This window comes from Pollicipes pollicipes, unplaced genomic scaffold (assembly GCF_011947565.3).
Source record: "Pollicipes pollicipes isolate AB1234 unplaced genomic scaffold, Ppol_2.1 Scaffold_4881;HRSCAF=5763_pilon_pilon_pilon, whole genome shotgun sequence".
NCBI lineage: Eukaryota > Metazoa > Arthropoda > Thecostraca > Pollicipedomorpha > Pollicipedidae > Pollicipes > Pollicipes pollicipes.
Window position 1 is genome coordinate 110,018 of NW_023596576.1, and position 25,113 is coordinate 135,130.

The 25,113-nt window shown below is 49.4% G+C and overlaps 2 protein-coding genes across 2 annotated transcripts; both read right to left on the bottom strand.

Moving 5' to 3' along the window:
• Positions 1-104: 104 nt before the first annotated feature.
• Positions 105-2,790, bottom strand: LOC119101522 (cuticle protein CP14.6). Its single transcript, XM_037224870.1, has 3 exons — positions 2,728-2,790; positions 669-815; positions 105-378 (listed from the first exon to the last, which is right to left on the bottom strand). The coding sequence occupies exons 1-3, from the start codon at positions 2,734-2,736 to the stop codon at positions 208-210; spliced, it is 327 nt and encodes a 108-aa protein (XP_037080765.1). The 5' UTR covers positions 2,737-2,790; the 3' UTR covers positions 105-207.
• Positions 2,791-12,604: 9,814 nt separating this feature from the next.
• On the bottom strand, positions 12,605-23,246 carry LOC119101225 (uncharacterized). Its single transcript, XM_037224523.1, has 4 exons — positions 23,163-23,246; positions 19,240-19,448; positions 14,697-14,807; positions 12,605-13,734 (listed from the first exon to the last, which is right to left on the bottom strand). Exons 1-4 carry the CDS (start codon positions 23,169-23,171, stop codon positions 13,596-13,598), a joined length of 468 nt encoding a protein of 155 aa, XP_037080418.1. The 5' UTR covers positions 23,172-23,246; the 3' UTR covers positions 12,605-13,595.
• Positions 23,247-25,113: the final 1,867 nt, after the last annotated feature.

Genomic DNA, 25,113 nt, shown 5'->3' on the forward strand with positions numbered 1-25,113 from the left:
CGGGCTCGCCTCGGCAATTTGGCGGCCTTCATCGGGTACGGAAACAGCCTCAGACTCATCGGGCGTGTGTATTCGAGAAAATGACGTTCAACATGAGAGGGGCGGCGGCAGGCCGCTGGGGATGACGGTGGGACGCCCGACAGCCGACGGGGACCCGGCATGGCGGACGGTCAGTGGGAGGCGACGGTCGACGGTGGGAGGCGGCACCTAGGCCTGGGGCGCGACGGGGATGGCGTCACCGACCGGCTGGAAGCCGTTCTCGTCGGCCACCCACGAGATCTGCACGGTCTGGCCCTCGGGGGTGACGAAGCTGTAGCTGCCCTGCATGGTGGTGCCGAACTCCTCGCCAATCTGCTTCAGCTGGCCCTGGACCTCGGTCTGTAGGGCGCGAGTGGGTGTCACGGCGACGGGTGACGGACAAACCAGCGATGACTCATATTTACGGCTTAACTGTTAGCTATAGCGGTGCCAATGGGGCGACGATCGCATACGCTCACAGATCGCTAGACGTTGAAGTGTCTGCACACAAACCTATCAGCGGCCAGTTGCAAGCACATGAGCAAGTATCGTCAGTAAGAATATTTGCAGCAGACCGTTTTCGTGACACTGCGAACGCGGCAGAATGACCCCGCGGCCAAGCAGCTGCTGCAATGCGGTCTCACACCTACCTGGATTTTGTTGGCCGTCTCAAAGGAGTACTGGAACGAGCCGTCCTCGTCGCTGGTGCTGTCCATGCGGACGATGGCGATCGGCTCCTTCTCGAGGCCCTCCAGCTTCGCGGCGGCGGCCACGGCCACCAGGGCGCAGACAATCAGCTGCGGACAGACAGAGGTCAGCCTTCAAGTCAGGCGGCACGACAGAGGTCAGCTATCAGGTCAGGCGGCACAACAGAGGGAGGCCGTGCGGCGGTGGGTGGGCCCGAGCCGGCCCAGCGCCGAGGCCTCCGAGGGGCAGGCCGGCTCGCTGGCGGCGCGCCTCGGACGACCGGTTGGCGGTCACCGGCTCGGGGGGCATCCGATTATGACCAGCGGAGTGGGCCGGCTCTGAGCAACGGCGACAGGCCGGGAGCTAGCGGCAGAAGCCATGATCTGGGCATTTGTCAGGCCAGCCTCGCCATGAGCACTGGCAAGCATGGTTGGAAGCGTTGCGACACAAAAGCTGATTGTCGTGAGGCAGCGTGGGCCCCCGTCATCTGCAGCGGTTACTGCACTGTCGGCCCAGCACCCGTAGGCGAAAACAGCGCGTAAAATGAGCCGGGGTTTCGTCAGTGGCAGTGCCTTTCCTGTAAACATCCCACTTAGGGCCCTAACCCGGCATTGGGCGCGGGACGGCGAACAGGCGGCGCATTCGCCCAGCCTGCGTAGCCTGTTTGTGGCCGGTTTTCTACCGTGACGTAGATGGTAAATAACCGATGGCGCGTAGGAATTAGCCGTCCTCGCCGAGAGTAATTAATGCTGCTTAATGTCTGCCAGCCCAAGGTTTTCAAGTGATCAAGATAGATGTGCCAAAACAACTGTTTGAAGCAAATCGAGCAGCTGTACCATTTGTTGCCACATTCACCAAAAAATTGGACGACTTTTGCACCATCCGAAGTGAAGCAGCATCGGTTTGAAGGCATTTAAAAAGTGAAAGGACAGCCATGAGCATTGGTTGCAAAGCGACGTGTCATTTTAGGTGTGTGATACCCTTTTTTACTTGCTTCATTTGGGAACGGGCAGCATAATTGAAACCAAAAAATCCGAAATTATGCAGCTCATGTTGCAGAAAAATTAACATGGTGAATGAATTTTGCAATGTTAATATTCTGGCGTACTGACGCTACGGTACTAACCAACACGAACACCCTCTTCAACTATTAGTTGCCTTCTTCACGACAGCTGTTTTCAAAAGGTACTGATTGCAAAATCCAACGGTATTTGACTGGAAATAAAAGAAAATCCGCCTAAAATATATCCGAGCCAAAGTTTTGCGAAGTAAACCATCAAAATACCGAACATGTTACTCCATGAGCATTTTGTTCCAACACACAATAGCTGTTATCAAAAGGCTTTTTGTTTGCAACGCAGCACCAACATATATACGCTAAACTATGGAACGTTTTAATACATGGCGAGGGTGAGGACTACGCCACTGTAAATATCTGCCGAAGTCTTGCATTTCGTTCAATTGTAAAGCATACTAAATGTTTAAAAACTGGTATGGACACATTTCTAAATTACCTTCTTCAAAATGTGTTTTTCCGGTTTATGAAGCAGCAAACGAAATTTCAGACCTGTGTTGTTACAATAGGCTAATGGCGATAATGATACCCACATAATTTGCAATCGTTTTATGGGTCTGGTTTCGATAACCATCAGTAGAATCCACGGTCAAGCTCATGCAGACTGGGGAGAACAGGTAGATAGCAGTTTTAAATGTTGTGGCCAATTGGGTACTATATATGCACCCCGGGCTGTAAAAGCGAACTACAGGTATACAATGTCCCCGACAATTGATAGAGGGAACAACAGAACCTGCGAGCATCTCCGATTTTTTCAATGGTGATAGCGCATACAGCAAAACCGCTATCGAAATGAAGAGCACGTGGTGGGACAGAAAATGGCAGGCCTTCGCAGAAGATGCTGCCAAGGAACCTGCACGACGGTTCTGGCCCCCGCACTGCTGGAGCAGCCCCTGGCGGCACTTAGACCCGCATGCCGACCACGACAGCCGTCGCTCTCTACTCACCAGCTTCATCGTGTGGATGGCACGTTCTCAGAGGTGCAGGGAACTGTGCCTTCCCCGGCGGCGCGCGCCTTTATATACGACACGGGCGGACTGGCAAGGACGCATCTCTGGCCGGCGGCGATGGCGTCGGCACCGGCCCTGTTCCAGGGTAATGACGCCAACCGCCGCTCGCCGACCGGGCAAGGTCAGGACAGCCCCCCGCTTCCCGACAGCCGCTCGCTCCAGCGAACCCTCCGCCAGACACCCCTCCGTCGTGCGCCCCGCGCTGCCGCATACCAACGCCGCCCCGTCTGACAAAGGCGCGCGCCTGGGGGCAGGGGCTCCAACCCACAGCTCTGCAAACACCACTGGCATGTGGATGTCGCTCGCTCAGACGGTGCTACCAGACGGTTTTGAACGTGAAGATTTTGCAGAAGTGATTTACAAGAACAGTGCAATGGTTGGTTGCATGACATGATGGCTACCTGAAACGTTTTCCATACCTATGCCCTTCATGTCTCTTAGCTTAACACATGGCTTCAGCATGGTTGGGGCAAGACATGATTCCCATATAGGCTGAGTGGCCTTAAATAAAAAATTTAAAAAATCAGACCGTGTATAATTTTAAGACGGGCTAGTTGAAACAAACACTTTTCGAATGAAATGTGTGGAATGCTGAACATCACCTACTCACACATATGCGATCTCCTGCTCTTCAGTAGTTCCCTTTCTACGTCGTAATATTTTCGCAGCCTTGAATGGAACGTGGACTCCGATAGGAACTAGCGCAAATTGTCACAGTCGTGTTATGGCGATGCTATAGACTTTTTCCTCGCGGCTTAAAGGACGTCTTTAGTGGAACAGACACATGCCAAAAAAGCCACGACCATTTCCGTTGTTCTTCACCTGTTGGGTCTACGTCAGTTTCTTTTCGTACAAGTGTTCATGTTAAGCGAGTAGGTGTGCTGCACCTGGCTACAAATCTTACCCAAAAGTGTGTGTGTGTGTTTTTTTTTTTGCTTCTTTTTGACAGGCTCAAATCATGTAGCACCTTTGAAGCAGAGCAGCAATAAGCATATAGGGCTTTGCTGCTATGTCCATAAAATCATTCCACAAAAATGAAGTGAAACAGTTCCGGAGGAACTAGCTACAAGTCCAAAACAATTCGGAAGAATCCTAATCGTTGCACCTTGTGAAACTTGATGCCCGTTACATGATCAAGTGTTATTTGGAACTTACGTGGAGTCTAATCATTTCAATGTTAGGAATGAGCATCAGTCATAAATGAGAAGTCATATGCCAATCACAAACTGAAAAACGACATTGTTTTTTCATCGATTTTGTTCTTTAAAATGGAATACAAGATATGTGCGCAGGAACTTACGGCCTGAAGGCAGTGGCCTTAACGAACGCAATAAGCTACCTGGAGCTGGATATTTTATTTCAGAAGGCCGCATTACAGCTGCTAAATCGTTGCTATCATCTAGGATGCTTGTTTGCTTAAATCACTCCCATCGTCCTTGCTAGATTTCCTCAAAGATTTTAGTTCGGTCTTGCTTCGATTATGAGGGGCGGCAAACGTGACTAGGTAAAGTGGACAGCAAGGATCAAACTAAAGGCTCAAGGTGGCGCTTGCCATGACAGATGTAGAATCTCATATTACCGCCTTGAAACTTTCTCTGGATAAGGCGACAGACGCATACGAGGCAAAATCTGTCATCCAAAGGCAAAAAGGCTTAAGTACTATGTTAATTGAAGGCTGTTAGGCCTCTTGCCCTTGGACAACATAGATGGGCAAAACTGTTCACACAGAAATGAAACAATAAATTTAGCATATGTGAACTTAATTCGCGCTCTCAGAATGACTGCTGAGTCACCGTCACCTCTTTTCTAGGTTATTATGGCGCTTATTTAACAGGGGACATAATATCAAAGAAGGTGATTTAGGGTCTTGCTATCTTGGTTTTCTGATCAAAGTAAATTTGCGTGCAATGGGCTGCGGAGGTGGCACAATAAGGCAGTCCGATACTTGAATATTTTGATTAGAGAGATTGGCTCACTTATGACATTTGATGACCTTTGCACGTTGGAATTCAAGCAACGTGTGTGGATTACTTTGGGGTTATCGGTAGTCTTTCCGCTTGCTGGAAAGGGCAGAAGCAAAAATATTACAGCCAGTATTGCACCCAATTATAAAACACATTCTGGCATAAGAGACAAGAGTGAAGAATATATATAATATATATATATATATATATATATATATATATATATATATGTATATGAATTGCGATAAGGTCAAAACTAAAAAAGATGCAAAGTATATCAGAGCCCAAATGGGAGAGCATCTTCCCCGACCTTTGCTGGGAGAAAGTGTACTTCAATATGATTAATGCAGTAAAGCATAGCGTATATATATATATATATATATATATATATATATATATATATATATTTGGTTGCTATCTGATTATATATATATATATATTATATATATATGTGTGTTATATGTGTATTATATATATATATATATATATATATATATATATAACGTGAAATGGAAAAACGTCATCAAGCAACTATGATCTCTCCTTCTCTCGCTCTCTCTCTCTCTCTCTCTCTCTATCTCTCTTCTCTCTCTCTCTCTCTCCTCTCTCTCTCTCTCTCTCTCTCTCTTTCACTCTCTCTCAGTCTCTCACACATGGGAAAATCCTCGTCATTTTTGGCGGCTGTGCCGGGTAACGTTGCAGTCAGGACAGGCACCACCAGCAAAGGGATCTTGCAGTATCAATGTCCAGTATGGTAGGATGCACTAGGGAGCTGTGGCCCTTTGACATCGAGCTGTTGCCCGTGCCAACAAATCGTGTTAGTCAGTGAAGTGGGATTCGGTGCAAAACCGTAGGTAGAACTTTGTGCCCGCATCAGTCACCGTCTAGCTACAGCCAACAGCCACCGTCTAGCTACAGTCATCAGCCACCGTCTAGCTACAGTCATCAGTGTATTTGGCAGTTGCACTGGATGGACCGTTAATCTCGCATGGATGAGAGACTGGTGTTTCACCTTACCTTTTCTTACCTTTTTGCTTGAAACTGGGACGTGACGTGGTGAGCAACTGCTTTCTTTTTTGCTCTCGGATATTAGCGTAACTTATTGTTTTTAATCGGGCTGTTTACCGGTCTGGGTAACATCGGCGGCGGCGGCGTGCAACATCGGCCATTCAGCGTGGCTGAACGGCCACCTGGTTCTCCGCGGGCACCGGTGGTGGCTCCGGCCTGTCAGGACTGCCGCCTTAGCAAATTTGGCTGACACCAGGCGATCCTTGATGGGGGGGGGGGGGGGGGGACTCGGCGACATGTGTGAAATCTTCATATCGCGAGTCTGGAACTCCGTTCGGGCCGCTCCCGTTAGTTTCAGCGGAGATGGATAGGGGCCTCTCCACGGCAGCCTCAAACCACGGGGGTCCGTTCCGGGCCAGCGACGCGGGCCGGCCAAGGTCAGCCCACGCCGCGTCCGATCCCGACATCATACACGGGCGTGTGGTGGCGGCCCCTGGTAACACCCTCCATGTCTAACACGGCGTTGTTGCAGTCAATGTCGGTCATGTTAGCTCAAATTGCTCGAAATTCTGTTGAGAAATCATTATCATTAAACTGTATGTGTGCAGACAAATCTAGTGAAAACGGCTTAAAGCAGTACACGTGCTCAAAGGCGCCGCTCAATCTACTATGCAGTCCTGAGAACTGACCAGGACAGCGCAACGCGCATCTATAGGAATAAGTCGGCCAACGTTCTCAGGGAAGCCGACTCGACGCATTGTGGAGGGATTTGTCATTAAGGTGGGCGGCGGTGCAGCCCAGAATCAGCTGAAAATAGACTGGATTCTTTGGCCAATGCAAGAGTAGCCTCGAGCTCCTGGCCTACGCAGGATTGAGAGACTTATCATCAAGTTTTGAGCGGTTTCGGTTGCGTAATTTTGTGCAACACATTTTGGTCATTTCTAACCTGGTGATTGGTGTCTTTGCCATCCATTATGTTGCGTTTGCATCCTTCGGAGCCATTGATATCATGGGTGGAAGTAGACAATCATAGAACTAAGAGCTATCATTGATGGGGGTCCCAACTGCGCTTCTCATTAGTCGTTATCAATAAGGGTTTATACCAGGCAGAGCGCTTCGGCCTGAGTTGATCACGATTTGACTGTCGCAATTGACGGCTATGTGTCATGCCCCAGGCTAGAGCGGACATGTACGTCCTTGATATTTTACAATAATGTGGTACATTCCGGTACGATTCTGGTACAGGTGTCATGTCGCGAGCCTATTTTGAAAGGCGGCAGCACAGTAAGGACTTTGCGCCGTTTATGAATGTGTGTTCTTTGTGCAAGGAAGGCGTCACCTTTTCAATTTACACCTAATAATGAAGTGCAAAGTCTTCAGTTCTCTGGAGCAGATGAATGCTAGGTTAGGTATGGCGGGGTATTTACCAACAGTGCTGTTCCAAAGGGGTAAGATAAGATTGTCCAGCATGTTTCACTTCAAGCACAATTCCTACTACTTCACGAATGACATTTCTCCAATATGCCTTCCAAGCTTTCGCATATATCGTCGCACAAAGAATGCGTGCATTGAAAATGTTGCTGCACAATTTTCGCCTGACAAATGCCGAGCCCGAAATTCGGCTAACAACAGCAATCCGTCTAACACATGGCTCGATGTCTTGTGGGTATTTCCGTGCGGCAGGAAGCCCACTCTATGGCGTTAAAGAGCGCGTTTTACGCTAGTGCGATAGTGATATGCAGCAGAGATGTTGCCCATCTATTTGCTTAAACACGAATAAGGCACCGAACTGCTGTTTCCTGCTAAAAATTATCACTGTTTTTGTACAAACAAGCCTACTTGTGCCACAAGCAGCAGTTGATCCTTTGCTGCTAGCAGACAAATGGCCGCCGCTGTTGCGTTACGTACCGCGTAGCGTGGCTGGCCACAGGATATATCTAGAAGACATTATCACAACTAGATACTGCGAGACCATATTACTGGTCCTCAACACCGATTGTTGAACGGTCAGTCAATAATACCCCTCTCAGTTTCATCCTCAGCTTTGGCGCCTCCCTGACCCTGGGCGCGACGAGGCTCCGACAGGTGGCGTGACAACGGACCAGTCTGCCAAGGTCCATTTGCTGGAGCGGCCTCATACAACGAAAAGAAGCTGTGCTGGCAGCAGTCTAACAATAAAGATGTTTTTTATATATTTTTGGTTGTTTTCTGTTAAGCCCAAACGGGGAAGCAGTGTTATTGGCGGCACACACGCATGAAATAGTCCGCGGTGTTACGCATGCTGTTTCATGGGGCGTTTAACAAAATTTGTGTGTCTTCCTTTCAGTCACCATTTGAGGCTGTGCTTATAACAAGAACTTTTTAATTAGGCTCCATTGACCAAGACCATCTGTTCTCCTTCTGGCAAAAAAAGTACATCATCAATTTCATATCCCATCACTCATCGTAATGTGCCGTTAACAGTGGGATGTGATGAGTGGTTGGCCATCGTGCATCATGAAATTAGACGGTTTTAAAACTGTCTCGACCGACGCGAGGGCTGATTTTGTGCAACGCTGTCTCAAAATATTTTCGACCGTTTTTGTTTGCACGCACAGTTGCCATCAACTACCACTGCAAACGGCTTCGACAGCTGTCCGTGACCTTCCCCGGGTGACTGAGAAAACGACCCGCGAAGGCCGGCGCGTCACCACCGATGTGTGGACCGTCAGTCGGCATCCACGGGTGCCGCTGCCCCAAGCCGCTGTGTATGACGGTCAGACGACACCTGTATCATGGTTAGCCGATGCCTCAAGGGTGCCGCATTCTCATGTCACTGTATGTGACGGTCAGCCGGCGCTCCGCTGTGTGTGACGGTCAGCTGGCACTCCGCGGAGTGCCGCTAACCCAAGCCGCTGTGTGTGACGGTCAGCTGGCACTCCGCGGGGTGCCGCTTCCCCAAGCCGCTGTAGTGTGACGGCCAGCTGGCACTCCGCGGGGTGCCGCTTCCCAAGCCGCTGTATGTGACGGTCAGCTGGCACTACGCGGGGTGCCGCTTCCCCAAGGCGCTGAGTGTGACGGTCAGCTGGCACTACGCGGGGTGCCGCTTCCCCAAGGCGCTGGGTGTGACGGTCAGCTGGCGTTCCGCTATGTGTGACGGTCAGCTGGCACTCCGCGGGGTGCCGCTAACCCAAGCCGCTGTATGTGACGGTCAGCTGGCACTCCGCGAGGTGCCGCTAACCCAAGCCGCTGGGTGTGACGGTCAGCTAACATTCCGCGGGGTGCCGCTAACACCAGGCCGCTGTATGTGACGGTCACCTGCACTCCGCGAGGTGCCGCTAACCCAAGCCTGGGGGTGTGACGGCAGCTGGCACTCCGCGGGGTGCGGCTATCCCAAGCCGCTGGGTGTGACGGTCCGCCGGCGCTCGGCAAGGTGCCGCTGTCTCAAGCCGCCAAGGCCAGTGGGCCCCAAGTCGACAGGTCACGGGCACGATTGCCCCCCCCCCCCTCCCCCCGCTCCGAGAGCGAGGGATGGGCTTCTGTCACCAGGGGCACCACTAGCCGGCCACGCACCGCCTCCGCAGCCATTCACTTCTCCTATGACTAATGCATCCTGGACGAATAGGGAGGTTGGAATTAGGAGTCTGCACTGAACCACTTGATGCCCTGAAAGCACGGTAAGAAGCCGTGCGGTGGTTCCGGACATGAATAATTCACGTAACACTGATGGCCTTACATCGATCACATGCCCTCCAAGGTCATATTCAAAGGGATTATAGATTGCGCTTGATCGGAGAGAGAGAGAGAGAGAGAGAGAGGAGAGGAGAGAGAGAGAGAGAACTTGTTTTTTTGAAAACTGACCTTCTACCCGATAAATTGCGTGAAGTAATGCTCCTGCCGACGCCGTACGCCATGCGATCGATCGTTTCCGGCAGCGTGGATACGCGCTCCGAGGGAGGACGGCGGTCGGATAGGGCTGCCGCGGCGCCAGGGAGGGCGGCCGGCTGGCTCGGGAACCGGCCGCCCTGCCTGAGGCAGCAGATGGGTGCCTCAAGGTCGAAGCTGGCCAGCCATGTCCAGCGACCCTCGGACACGGCGGTGCTGCTGGCAGCCCGCCACGAAAGGTCACCGCAAGGTGGCAGGCGCATGCCGTGGCTACGTGGCTTTAGCATTGTGAGATCGGCGCCCTTTGCTGATAGCTATCGGTCTTCAATATCCCACAAGGCGCTGGTTAAAAAACGTCATCAAATGCACATTAGTGATATTGTTCATTCCGAACGTTTCGAAGGTGTACTCATGGTCAAGAGCATACGAAACATGGGTCGTAATTACACGGCTTCGAAACATCGAACATTATACCTAATGTCGTCGTTTAACTAGTACCGCCTAGTATGTGAAGATCGATTACTTTCAACATAATACCGTTGATCTTCTAATGCCGAAAAACCAGGAATTTATCGCGTTTCTTGCTGAAATCAATCACGTAGCTTTGTATGGTACTCATACCGGCCGCATGCACTCCTCGGGCGTTTGGTCGAGGCCAGACTCCCTTCACCGGTAATTTGAACCCCAGGTTGTGCATTGACTAAGGCAGTGCTCTTTGTGACTTGTGAGTTTTTCGGTGCCGTTTTTGCACAGGCGAAAGCATGTAAGCGGGTGGGTCTGAGAGGGGTGGGGGGGGGGGAGGGGAGAGGCGGACGAGTTCGGGCTCTTCGGTCTGTCGGTCGGTAATAGCAATTGCTCTTTATTGTCAAAATGACATGCGGTTTCGACGGGGTAGACGCCGACCAGCAACCAAGCTCAAAATGTGGGCTTTTGCTATGGCTGGGCCTAAGTATTTTATCACAATTTGGTCACAGCATTATATATATATATATATATATATATATATATATATACACCTGTGCGTGCGCGTGTGCGCTTATGCAGGTGTGCCTCATTGCAAGTTCATCGATTTCGTCGATCAAAAGTGTCAAAGCGGGTATGGCTACTCGATCGGTTCAAATGAGTTGAGTTGAATTACGCGAAACATTTCGATGCATTGCATGCCCGTATGTGGACACAGGTATTGGGTAATAAAACCAAATATGTGGTCCGAGAACACTGCTTCGGATGACGCCAGTTTTGGCCCGTCTGTACTAACTTTACTTTGGCAAACGCCGTCTTTAAAAATACGATTTTATGGACTTAGTTAAAGCTTAAAGCTTAAAGATGGGCTTAAAATTGCAGCCTCGAGCACCGAGTTCAAATCAGTATCTTCAAAATCGGCTATTATAAACCATGACCTTACCAAATTGGCCTGGTCGCAAGAATCCCAAAAAGGCAAGTATCTCGTTGCATACATCCATCTTTAACATTTGCTTTACCTTACTTTTATGACATCAAAAGTCTTTTTCGCCGAGACTTATTTCGCCGCCTTGCATGCCAGCCAACATTTTTGAGATGCTTCCAGTCAGGCCTGAGCTGGACTCAAATTTTTAGAATCGCTTTACCAGTGACCGAATGATTCTGATCTGAGTCAAATGATAATGCTGTCTTCGGTGAATGGACTCTTTGCTGGTTCACATTCCAGTGCAATGATTCAGTGTTAATTCAAATTATCATCTCACATCGTCTAAATCGGCTCAGCATCGATTAACCACACATTTAACATTTGTACGCTGTGTTTTAATTAATAAATCATTTCGCCACGGCCAATGTCTACTGATTATGTGCTGCACTGATAACACTGATGGTGTAATGATAACAAAAAATATATCTCAACTCCATTCAGTTGGCCTTAGCAATACCCTTCCTTGATGCAGATCAACTCTTTTAATGGGCTCCAACGATTCGATTCATGATTTGTTATCATGTATACCAAATGGAATGCATGTTTTTCATCAAAGCATGATGTAATTCATGAATGAATTAATCGATTCGTCTTGAATCGAACACTAGTCTGCTTCCAGCATGTGTGTACATACTTGTCGGCCGTTTCTGTTGGCATGGTGACGTGTATGGGAAGATCCATAATGCAGTACCGCCTGTCGAGACATTACCGCCAGCATTCCGTACGTGTAGAAAACGTTACGTTTTCAGTTGCCCCCCACTTGCTGGCAAGGCATTGGTGCGCCGCCACCTATCGGAGTCCTTGGGCATTACCAACTCGGTAAGCATGTCCGACGGAGTGCAGACCCGAGGATTCGTGCCGCGTATGTAGCCACATAGTACATACGCCATAAACGGTTGGTCACACCTGAAGCCTCCGACGTTCGCTGGCAATCTGGAAGGTTGAACATAAATGAACCAGACCAAGAGTGGTTTCCTTTGGATTGCCGACTTGGCTGAATTGCACTGCCAACTTCTGCTATGCCAGCCAGTTAAACCGCTTTATGACATGGTAATGCCTAAATTTTGACAAATGCTCAGATCGTAATGCGTGCGAAACACAATTTTGCACACCTTGCGTGGTCTTACCGGCGAATGATTTAATCAAATTGTGAATAAGGAATGCTCTGAGCCCCAAGGTTTTTGCATCATGAACTTCTTTTGTCGATAAGCGACGTTAAAAGGGCAATATCTGTCTTCAATAGTTTTCAGTTATGGTTATGAGCACAATTTGAAACATCGAGTAGTGCAAAGGCAACCATGTCTGCTTGATAAGGTTGTCTAACCAGTGCTTTCTGGCATGATGGAGGTCGATTATTGTCAGTATTATATTTCCAAGCCCATAACCTAGCCACGGCAGATTCAGGCTAGGTTATATCATGACTTTTCTGACGCTGTAGATAAAATCCCATTCAAGCCAAAGCTCGCTAAAGTGTTATTCCAACTCACAATCGTCAGCGATGGTAACAACTTACAATTATCACACAACATCAAACAGTTCTTTAAAGCAACAGGATAATTTTTGTAGACAGATGAATGTGACTTGCAAATCGGATCAGAATATGTGTTCTCAACCGCACTAATGTTTTACCTTATTTCTAAAGCTAGTGTATTACCGCTACCCGTGTTTGCACAGTGCATTCCGAACACACTTGTTTTGAATGCGTCTGCTAGAATTTATTGATAACTGGTTTGTCATTCCTTTAAACGTAGGACATAAATGATAATATTAGCGTCTCTTTCCCGTCGAGAAACATATGGTGGACGGCCACCAAGGTCCGGTATTACGAATTCTTCAGTGAGGAAATTTGCATAAACCTATCCAACTCGATTTTTGCTTTCAGTTCGAACTCATCTGCTAACGCAAGACCCTTTAGCAGACCTTGAGATATAAAAGACTACTAAATGGCGATGGTGTTCCCCAATGTCCGATTCTCATGAATTCGATATGACTGCCAGACCACCACCACTCAGGACTACCAACGCCAATAAGAGGTCGGCGACTGGCTGTCCCAATCAGGTCACGCGGCGGCTCAAAGTGTCCTGGCTGAACCAACACGGTTGGAAATATTGTCATGTGGTGATACGTTACCCGATCTGTAAGCGTTTTCTTAGACGTTTCCCCATTCACGGGCAACACAAAATTTGCCGTTTTACTCAGACGATATCGCCAGGGGGTTACGAAGGGAATAATATTATTTTTGGGTCGGTGGGAAATGTGCTCCTCTGCTTCTGGGAAGTGCGCAAACTGCGCTCATGGAAGTGCTAGGTCAAAGTAGTTTCTTCGAAACCAACTTCTTCGTGAAAACATTTGTTGTTAACAACTGTCCTGTTCTCACCAACTGCCAAGCAACGCACATTGACTACCGCCGATCGGTTCGTGTATTTGGTCCAATTTAAAAAGCACTAAAAATTTGCAGCTGTGATTAATCTTGCCTCCGGAAATATGCACAGGATGGCGCTGCTGCAGTAGGCGACCGCCGGCTACTCCGCATCGATAATCTCCGGGTTCCCCCGGACGAATCGCGGCGGTCCTTGAGCTTCGGGGGCGATCCGTAGGTCATCAGGAATGTCCTCCACCGTGTATGGTACCTGCTTGTACCGCTCGCCGTCGTACGTGTACCTGGGCACAGAACATACACCCGTGTCAAACAATTGCCGCTAAGACGAGATGTTCAGGCAGTAGCATCACATAAATCGTCAAATATGATCTTTACCAGTTTTCGGGTCAAGTTTAATTGCCTGGATTAGCAGGCTGCATCAAGGTATTATATAGCGACGCATCGATTCGCTCCAATCATGACACATCACTGAAATTGTTTTGAACGGATGCCCACCTTTGATGTACCTGTCCTAGAAGCCAGCCTGAATATCAATGCATCACTGTATCACTCCGGCGCTTGGCAATAGCCAACATCGTCCCTCCTCATAAACAAAACCCTGGTCATGCGCTTGACAGCTTCTGATGCAGCTGCTCAGCCCCTCCGTCCCTACTATGACGCCAGCTTCCTGCAAGAGATTTGACCTTCTTCCCAGCCGTACTTTCTTCACGCCGTAACATCTAAGCAAACGTCTGTCTTGAACAACGGATGCCGACATGCGACAGTGACAATTCGTTTTGGAAGGATCGAAGGCGATGACGCTATAGTGATGTTGGCCGAAGCAAACGGTCCAATGTGACTATTTCCCGTTCCCTGCGTGCGCTCGGATTGATGATGTACTTTTTGAAATTGAGAAAATTGTTGATATATCTAAAAAGGCCCAAACCCTTTAACGTCTTATGTGAAGTGACACAAAAAAGTGATCCAGTTCTGAATCAGTTTAGTTCTGTGTTTTGGAGCAGGTCAAGTAATGCATAGCACGGTTACCTCTCGAGACAAAATTTACCACACCATTATCAACTCTGCGTTCTCGAAGGCAACAACATCTCACCGCACGCCAGAAAGCTCCGCACACAGAAGCACTGGAGATGGAGTACGTGTCACAGATGTGAAATGCACGCAATACCATGCAAAACACCAAGTGCGTTTTGCGGCACAACACTGTGCCACATCCAGGAGTGAAAGTTAGCGCTAGCGTACGTACATGAAGGCTGTGATGGACCCGTCTTCGTTCTTGTATCCATAAATGCCCCGAAGATGGCCGTTTCCGAGTCGCTCCTCCACCCGGAACTGATTGTCGTCGTCAAAGCCGAACCTGCAGCATCCAAAGAGTCATTGCTGGCCCGGCCGGCTCTGAGACGCCGACACCAAAATATAGAAAAAAAGCGACACAACTTACTCCCGGATAGATTTACCAGTGCCGAGCACTGTTGTATTTGCCAGTGCCGAACACCGTCGTATTTACCAGTGCTGAACACCGTCGTATTTACCAGTGCCGAACACTGTCCTATTTACCAGTGCGGAACACTGTCGTATTGCACATCCTGATGACTTTTCGCTATCTGGTGTGCTGAGCCAGCTGTTAGAAAACATCAGTTGTGACCGAGCCATAGATTAAGGCATTTCGACAGCCGACAGTATATGGTCATCTTTGCTTATCTGTACTCAGGTGCATCCGGCAGTAGCTCAGAATCAAAAGGCGCAGTGGGCACTGCAGACTGCCATAAATCAAATTTCAAATACCAATACCCAAAGATTGTAGTAGGGCATGCAGGCTACCACACACTGCGGGTCGCTGGTCCTCATGCCTTCACGCTCGTGCCCTGTTGTAAACTCGGACAGAGAAGTTTTACTCCTGCAAGGATTAGATCTCGTCACCTCTAGGCCGAGAGAAGTTGGCCGAAATCCAACCACACCGGGCGCCGAGATAAATTCTGGGATATTTTCTAATTGTGATTGTTTTGCAGTTTCTGGAGGGCGTTGTCTAAATATCGTTCTACGCACGATTTCTCTCAAATATCACAGGAGAAAGGTGTCGATAACTGCCAGCCATTCTTAGAATCGGTTTCAAAGGAAGTGTTTTCAAACAGCCGTTTTACAGTCCCGTAACAATGCTGGGTCCGTTTCGCAAACGCTAGAAGTCTCTTTGGAGCTGAAGAGCTGTTTTCTGAGGACCAGGCTCATGGTCCATTATAAAAAATTATACGACCTAGTACCTTGCCGTGGTTCCTCCTCGTTAAAGCTTGGACGACAACTGTTTTGCTTCAGTTGTCGCCATCAGATGTTCGAACTGGTGACAGAAGCGTCCATCTCCACATGCTTCAGCCCATCTCAGTACTACAGATCTCTTTGTCCAAGCGTTTCAAGATGCACTTGAAGCGTATTGATCGAAGCAAGATAAGCCCGTGATCTGAAGACATCCGTAGCTGGCAGTGACTTGAGAGTTGGCAGGAGAGATTTTACTCTTGCAAAGACCGACCTCGTCGCCTTAAGCCGAGAGAAGCTGGCCGAAGTACGATTACGCCGATGATCATCGTGAGTTCTTGGAGCTTAGATCACTCCCAAGATGAACAGCCTCTGCGAAAATTGAGTTTCTGCATCGAAATGCTACACCCTACAACATGTATGAAATACAAGATCTACAGGATCAAGATATTCTTGCCCTGAGATCAGTCGCACCTGAACAGCGAATTATGGGTACCCAAGCGCTTTGTCTGGTTGCCCGCTAGTCTGCACGTCGGGGGATGGCTCTGCGCTCCACTACGGTCAAAGCTCCCGTGCGTGACCTCGCCTTCTTGCCGAACTTCCCAGTGAATTATGTTCGGGCGCTTTGTCTGTATCATCGTTACTCTGCACGTCGGCGGTGGTTTGCGCTCCACCGCGGTCAAAGCTCCCTTGCATCACCTGGCCATCTTGCAGAGCTTAATCGGGCACCGGGCCCTGAAATATCAAAGGCGAGCTCCGGGAAGTTCTTCAATCACCTCTGGCTCCCCAGCGAAGAACTCACTGGTCTGCTGTTCTTCGACGGGGCTGAGTCATGGCAAGCACGGTGTTGGACTGAGCCCATGTTTTGCGCACGTTATTTCCTGCTGAACACTATCACTCATGAGAACGTACTCTGCAAAAGCCGTCATTGGAGAACGACCTATGGCGTATACAAATATTCGGAAATTTAGACAACTTGCCAGATTCGCCAGGTAAAGACAAGGCTGCCATGGCATAGCCACATCACATACACCCACGAATTGTCAATGGTGCTGCACATTCGGAACATATCGTGTCATGGAGGAATATCACTCTTTAAGACCTGAACGGAAATAAACCACTACTTGTGCCCTTTGCGCAATTGAAACAACCTAAAGAAAAGAGGAACATTTCCGACAACTATATGTGGATGGCTTTAAACGCCAAAGTCCGCAACCTTGACCTTCCGGTTTGGCCATGCATTCAACTGAGGGCTGTTTTCACAATGATGAGTCGCTGCTCTTTCGTCCAGCCCCGTCATCGAAGAACCACGCCCAGTCACTGTTAAACCTGCCGTGCAAAGCCTTCCAGTGATCTCGTGACCAGGAAAGGCGCGTGACAATACCGTGGACCGTGAGATTGCTTAATAGAAACGGTGCATCGGCTTAATCGTACCTCCACGGGTTTTCAGCGGACTTTCGAAGACAACCGAGGCCTGTTTGTGACGGGAGACTCATGCACGCAGGCTCTGTAACGTCTCCGACGGTAATTTAAGCGAATTTGTGGGATGCATTGATCACTCACTTTTAAAAGCGATGGTATGCTGCTGTATCCCACACCGATTAGGTTTAGTCCGAGCTCTTTTGGCCAACAATGGTCATTTGAAAAGAAGAGAATTCAGTAGAGCGATAAGTGGTGGAGCAATGCTTTGTCCATCGTGCAGTCGTCTGCACCGAGCCGCATGTTCCACAGGGGCCCACGCTCGGGTTTTGTGCAGATGCTGGAGCGAGGCTGCGATCGTGGGGGCCAACACATGGTCGAGTGCCGCAGAGGACTTCCGGCGCGACGGGGCGGGGCGTGGAGATGAGCGGAGCGGAAAAGCGGGCTGGATACTTCCGCCATACTGACATGCTGAAAATTAGCGTGCCTAACGATGCCGGTAAAATGACGGTACCAAGTGATCATTAGGATTGATTATGAATGCGAGCGGCCATGGCTGAACATGGCTAATTCGTCGCTACGGGGACTGCCTTGAAACGCCGAGAATTTCCATAATATATATTTTAAGCTCATTTACGCAAACACTACTGGACAGGAGCCTTATTTGGTGTCAGGTCTGAAGCACACCGTAACTGGAAGAAAAAGGAGTGAAAACCTGTCGTTTTTCATCACATTTATTGACATAGCCGGTAAATATGGCTGCAGAGGCCTTCGTCTCGTCATCATGCACCTATTCGTCATTTTTTGCACGCGAACTGGGTCCCACGAGACCAAATCATTAAGACCAATCACCGCAAACGTGAAATGACGAATAAGCCCATGGCGACGGAATAAGGACTCTCGTGGTGAACTTGGCTGGCCATTTTAATACCCCTGAGGTTTAAGATGGGTTTCGTTGCCGCTCATCCTAGTTGTCCATTTCGGTTTTGGTACAAAGTTAAGTCCCCGTCCAGCAGGATAGCGTGAGAAGCGTCATTGATTGCAAGCTTCGTCGTTCATCCAATGCTTTATAATATGCTGAAGGCCGGCCATGCTCAGCATATATATTGCAACATCAAAAAGGACAGCAGCTCCAGGATTTTTCTGCTTCCCTCGAGCAGATAGTTTTCACAGTGTAGGGCGGCTGTGGATGTACGCAGCATCCGCGTGGAAACAATTGCAAAATAGCATGGGAATCATAGCAAAGTAATCGATACCCGGTGTGATCTCTGTCTAAATATCCATGCCTCTGTCCGATCATGATAAATCTTGTCTCACATCACGTGTCAGACAACAATAACATAACCAATGACATAGTCTGTAACAGCATCTGCGGCCTTTGTGTACACAAAACACCATTTGCCGAATACATTGAAGCAGGCCCGTGTCAACAAATCCTGCATTACCAAAAAATCCAGCGACTTTTGTACCGTTTGTTTGTTTGTTCGCTTCTTTGTTGTTTTTTCAGCTCCGCCATCCTTACGGTTTATGGCTTTTGCAGGGTTATCTTAATCGCTGACCATTTGGTATGTCGACACACAAGGAACGTACCAGTATCATGGTGAGATCGACTTCGATGCCGCTATGACGTAACAGGCCGGAGCACACACCGTGCAAAGGGCGATTTTACCGCTACTATCCGCGTGCTGCGATTATTCTGTCCGATTAGCTTTTCGTATAATGAATTCTGACCACTTGTTCCTGACGGTTTTTTAGCATTGATAGCAATTTCACATTTAATTTTAGCAGCTTTAACTTCTAGTTTGATGAGCCACAGTTCGAGGAAGTTTTCCTCCGACCCGTTATCTAAAAGTTCTTCAGCATGTTGTAAGATAAATATCTAATAATGCCCACGATTTTTGTTTAGTAATATCTGATGGGCTGCATGCTTAGTTCAGCAAACATTGAAATGTCTCAAATAATCCAGTGCGACGTTCGGCGTCCGCATATCCGTCCAAATTCATATACCGCTGAATTCAAACACTTCCAGCGCAAACGTCCAGTCGTCAGCGGTACTAATCATCTTTAAAAACGCTGCTTGCAAGAACCTACAACTAGTAAAGCAAGATCACCCGCCGACCCACTTGTATTTGCCGTTCTTGGGATAGAGCTTCTGGTACTGGTGATTGGACGTGACGTGCGTGACCTTCTCGACGCGAGGCGGCCGGATGATGACGCTGCCCAGCTGAGCCTCGTCGAACTCCGCCTCCAGCGGGACGGCTTCGACCACGTCCTCCTGCGGCAGCGGGGAGGCCAGCGCCGAGGCCAGCAGCGCCGCACACAGGATCACATGCTGTCAGAGCAGGGAGGCAGTGTAAGCCACTGTCATCATCACATGCTGTCGTATTCAGAACAGGAGAGGGAGGATCAGCCACTGCCGCCATCACACACTGCCAGAACAGGAGAGGCAGGGTCAGCCATTGTCATCATCACACACTGGCAGAACAGGAGAAAGAGGGCCAGCCACTGTCATCATCACACACTGACAGAACGGGAGAGGGAGGGTCAGCCACTGTCATTATCACACACTGGCAGACCAGGAGAAAGAGGGCCAGCCACAGTCATCGGTCACACACTGGCAGAACGGGAGAGGGAGGGTCAGCCACTGTCATTATCACACACTGGCAGAACAGGAGAAAGAGGGGCCAGCCACAGTCATCGTCACACACTGGCAGAACGGGAGAGGGAGGGTCAGCCACTGTCATTATCACACACTGGCAGAACAGGAGAAAGAGGGCCAGCCACAGTCATCGTCACACACTGGCAGAACAGGAGAAAGAGGGCCAGTCACAGTCATCGTCACACACTGGCAGAGTAGGAGAGGCGGGATCAGCTACCGACAGGATCATACGCTGCCGGAGCAGGGATGAGGATCGGCCACCATTAGAATCACGAGCTGCCGGAGCAGGGAGGAGGGTCAGCCGTCGTCAGGATCCCATGCTGCTCAGGACAGGATTCCATGCGGCTCAGGCACGATCCTACGCGGGCCGCCGGTCGCCGGTGGATCGGGCAGAGCCGATCGGGCCCTGACCGATATTTGCCGACCACGGGCGGTTCCAGACCGTTACCTGTGCGGTACGCGCACCGCACAGCTGGGACGGACTGAGCCGCCGGCTCGGTGACTTAAGCTCGCGATGGCGACTGGCGCTGACCGACCGACAAATGGTTCGCGGCAGCTCCCAGCAAGACAACGCAACTGCACAGTAGAAGGCAACCTGCTTTGCACTGTATTGATAAAAGTGTAACATGCTCTGGAACCAAGGCAGCGGCAGGCAGGACTGTACAGTACCGATGGTATTGGACAAGCTCCGGTACGTGCCGTCTGGACTCTAACCGGTACGGCGATGGTTCTCAGCATAGTTTGGAACACAATGAGCTTTTGTTGGATAAGTGGGGCGCACGCGACTGGAGGCTTGTGGTAAAACGGAGGCAGTGCTTTAATGAAACTTGCATGAAAGACTTTGGCAGCTTCCTGTCGGTTTTTGTCAAGTCATTGCTTTTAAGGGCTAAGCAAACCACTCTGGAAAAATAAGCATGAATGGGAGTTTTCAAGGCGTTTACACGAGGGTGTTTGTTAGATGCCGCAAAATGTGTGTTATGCGGATTTAAAGCAAAAAATCGCACATGTGCTTGCCTCAGACTTAGGTTCAGGTGACGTTGCGAACAGCTTATGCCCGATGTTTTCAGACAGCGGTGCAAGCACCAGAGTGATGCAAAATGAGGGAGAGGATTGCTTTCGTTAAATGCAACAAGCATGGATATAATTGTCCGTGTTTAGTTTTGATGCTGAAAATCGTGAGGCGGAGATATCGGGTAAGCGTTAGCATGTTTCATCATAATTCTCGATTTGCTATTAATAGTTTTTGTGTATGTGTTTTCTGCTGGCGATAACATGGCGTTTTCCTGACTACCTATTTTGTATTCTTACGCCAAGCTTCGTAAAATAGCTATGTCTTGTTGATTCGATGCTTTCGGAACATAAATACTTAACTCATATCAGTGACCAGATGTATTGCAAGACAAACACACTTATACTTATAGATTAATGACCATCTTTAAACCAACATTTTTAGAAAACTAAGAAATGGCAGAACGCAGGTACCCAGATCATCGATCACAAAATTGTTCCACCCAGACTGGTCTAACCGAACCAAAGGCGTTTTCACCTGCCACTCAGTACCTGTGCGTTGCAGAGTTGGCACAATTTGTAGATCCTGAAAACCCAGTGCACCCCTGCGGCCCAAATTCGTAACGCACGCAAATACTTTTCTAAAGCGTAATATATACGTAAATATCCGGTAATAGAAAAGAGGTAGAAAGAAAGTCGCATTCATTAGCAGACATATACACGGGTTATCCGAACCAGAACTTTACTGTATGAGGTGATATGATCTTGGCATGAACACAAGGCTGCGCTTCGAGATGCAGCCTATTATTGCCTCCTAAAATATCTCCTGAAGCGTGAAGTAGGAACAAACTTAGGTAAGTAACCAGTCATTCCTAATGTGAGAAGCGGGTATAACCTGATGCCTGAGTGAGATACAATCAACGTCGCCCACGAGCTGCGGGTCTTCTCTTTGCAGCGTTTCCCTTTTAAAACGCGCGCTCAGCTGGGGTAAATGGGCTCGGAAGGTTTTTTCCAAAGTAACTTCCGAACAGCGCGGCACAGCCTTCCCAAACTCTGTAAAGCGATAGGCAATGGAATAGTCCATCTCTCGGTATGCAAGTTTTATGTATCTTGTAAGGTCACTGACCTATGACAGGTCAAAGACAGGTCAAGGCTGTCGCTGAAAGCAATTCCTAGTGAATCGTTCAACATGATGCGACAACGTAGTATCAGACGAAATCATATGACTTTGATGTTGTTTTTTTGCGATACAGTTATTGAAATTTACGTTGCGACCAATTTCAATCACCTCAGTTCAGGAATGAAGGTCAGATCGAGGTCAAAACCAAACTGCGTTATTTCTGGACGGCTTGAAGTTCTACGGCAGTTTTTGGCACCCATTTGTTCTTCCTGGACCACGAAGACGTCAACAAGTTTTCCATTTTAGTGTCATTAAGGGAGGGAAGGTCACTGGTCTAAATGGACCTCGATTTACCTTTTGCTCTCAGGAGCATGTCTCCTAGGGTAGCACTTTACGCTAATTGTAGAATTGAATACCAAAATAACCCCGAAGGTTTCTGGTCATTTCGATTTTCTAATAATGACATAAGGGCACTGACATCATAAAACCACTATTAACATAATGCTGATAACAGGTACTATATGGAGCACGTATTTAGATTACAGCTGGTTGCGTGAGCAGATCTGAGGGCACCTCCGACACTTATCCGTAGTTTGACCTTGTTTGACCTTATTTGTTAAAAAGATCCCGATCTAGGGACCTTAAACTTTGACAAAAGTGAGATCACACGGAGCCTTATACACATTTAGCCCCACGTCACCCCTACCCCTGCTTCTAATTACCTCTGCCTCTAGTGTCCTTAGCTCTCTTAGAGCCTGAGATCTTAGCAGCATCGCATCGCAAATTCTTTAAAAGCAGAGTACGCACATTTAGGTTACCAATGCCAGCTGAAAAATCCTACGTTAGCTGAGGCACGTTACGTTACACATTCAGGAAGGAAGATGATTGGTTGAGGGTAACCGTAGCGCAACAAGGGGATGGAGTTTTGGACAGCATAACGGTACGTACGAGCGGGGTTGCAGGTCTAGAAGCGATCTTAAAAAAGCTGTTCTGGCAGCGTTTCCAGGGGAAGGAGGAAGTAACCAAATCATAACCAGATGGAGGGGATAGAGAAATGAGCAAAACGTGCAGCGTTATTTATGGACGTCGCTTGGTCGTCCACCGTCTTTGTTCCAATGCTGGGGTTAGTGACCGTCCTACCAGAGGTCAAGCTTGAGGCCACGTGTCACCACCACCCTGTCAGCCGTCACTCGCAGAGCCACGGCAGCACACTCGCCGGCTGCAGATCCATCCCGGCGAGCCCTGGTCTGCGCACTCACCGCGGCCATGGTGCGGACACTGATCAGCGGTCCGGGCCGGCGGCGCGGCGGCCGGCCCTCCGAGGGGAGAGCGCAGAGCGCGCCGGCAGAGCGGCACCGGTCGGGGCTGAGGGCGGCGAACCGGTCCGACAATAGACCGCGCTCAGCGGCGCCGGCGCGACCTCGCCAGACTCTCACGGGATGGCCGGCGATGGCCACGCAAAAAACGGCCGGCCGACCGGCCGCGGCGCCTCCAACGGGCCGACCGGGTCCGTTGCGGACCTGCGGTGTGGCCCGAAGAGGGGCCTCGGACCCACTGCCGGCCCGAGCTGCCGATACAGGCTTGTTTTTGCATTCCTCAGGTGACCATAGCAGAAAGGTCACTGGTTGAGCTGGGGGGGGGGGGGGGGGGGGGCGGAAGTCAAACCAGATCGATAAAGCATATAGGCTCATCAACCTGACTGACTGACTAACACACATATGTGTCAATGACCTCACCCGTGTCTAACAAGCCAGCTGCCCGTAATGACCCTGGCTAGCCTGGGAGTGGTTATAGGAAGCAGAACACACTCGCCGCGAGAACGATGTTGAGAATTAAGTTTTACCATGTAAAGTTACGGTCCACAGTAACACGACCTGGGCTAAACACTTTCCTGGCTCCTATCTTGATAAAAACTAGCCCGTGTGCACAGTCGACACAGAGAATACATTCGTCTGATGTTCTGAGTAGAGCAGATGTGCGTTGTGGTTTTCATGGAGTCCTAGCGCATTAGCTCGTTCGATATCGTTCTAATCCGAGTGAAAGCTGCATTACCTTCGATGGCCTGCTGTCAAAGCATCGTGTGGCAATGATCTCAGTCATAATGTTAGACGTGTCTAAGTCGTTATATCTGGACTGAGCCAGTGAATCATCTCCTACATACTATTTCGTTCTGTGATCTTGTAACATCAAATTGTGCGATCCAATTTGACAAATTTACGACATGAATGTCAATGTTACACTTCAGAAGAGATTCCCCCACTGACGATGAGGCAAACAGAAGCAAAACTGAAGATAAGAACAACACCAAGTTGGCTGGTGAGAATACATTCTAGGCCAAACAAATCCAGTATAAAAAAATTAGCCGTGCTAGAGCTGAGCGGAAAGCGGAGTCGGTTAGCTATCTCACAGTACCTGGAGATTAGTGTCATTAAACGCCCTGTCTTCTTTTGGTCAGTGAGGAGAAATGCATTTAAACGTGAGCTCCTAACCACCTCGGGGCCCCTCCCACCCCGCTGCCTTCCGCCGCGCGGGTTGTCGCTGCTCCCACCCCGCTGCCTTCCGCCGCGCGGGTTGTCGCTCCTCCCACCCCGCTGCCTTCCGCCGCGCGGGTTGTCGCTCCTCCCACCCCGCTGCCTTCCGCCGCGCGGGTTGTCGCTGCAAGTTCTTCAGTCCCGTGAACGCGGGTTCGTGCACGATCTGCAGTTTTAAATCGGATTCATTTTCAGAATGTTATGCCGTTGAGCCATTCGGTCGTGTCGAACAAGAGCAAGGTGCGTCTTGGGCCAAATATGTTGGACACATTTTAAATGGCGACTATAACGTCGCGTGGTCGGTTTTGACCATCCCACGAGCACATATTCCTGCCAGTCAGAGTGCGAGGATGTCCTGTGGTGCCGTGAACATGCATCTGAAATAAAAGCCTCCTCTATCAAGCGATTTGTCTGTCCCAGGCAATTACTCCGGGGCGCCTGGCAGCGGAGTAACACACCGTGGACACGCACTCTCATTGTCCAAGCAACAAACAAGACAGGACGGCCATGATCGGATAGAAGACCGCTGCCACGCGCCGATACTTTTATCGCCGCCAGTACAGCTGCTCCCCGGAGAAACTGCCGCCGACCGGTGACGTCACGAGAGTTTGGCGGATGGAAGGACGCGGGGAAGCATCATGATACCCCCCGCTGCACTTAACAGCTTGCCCAGAAATCA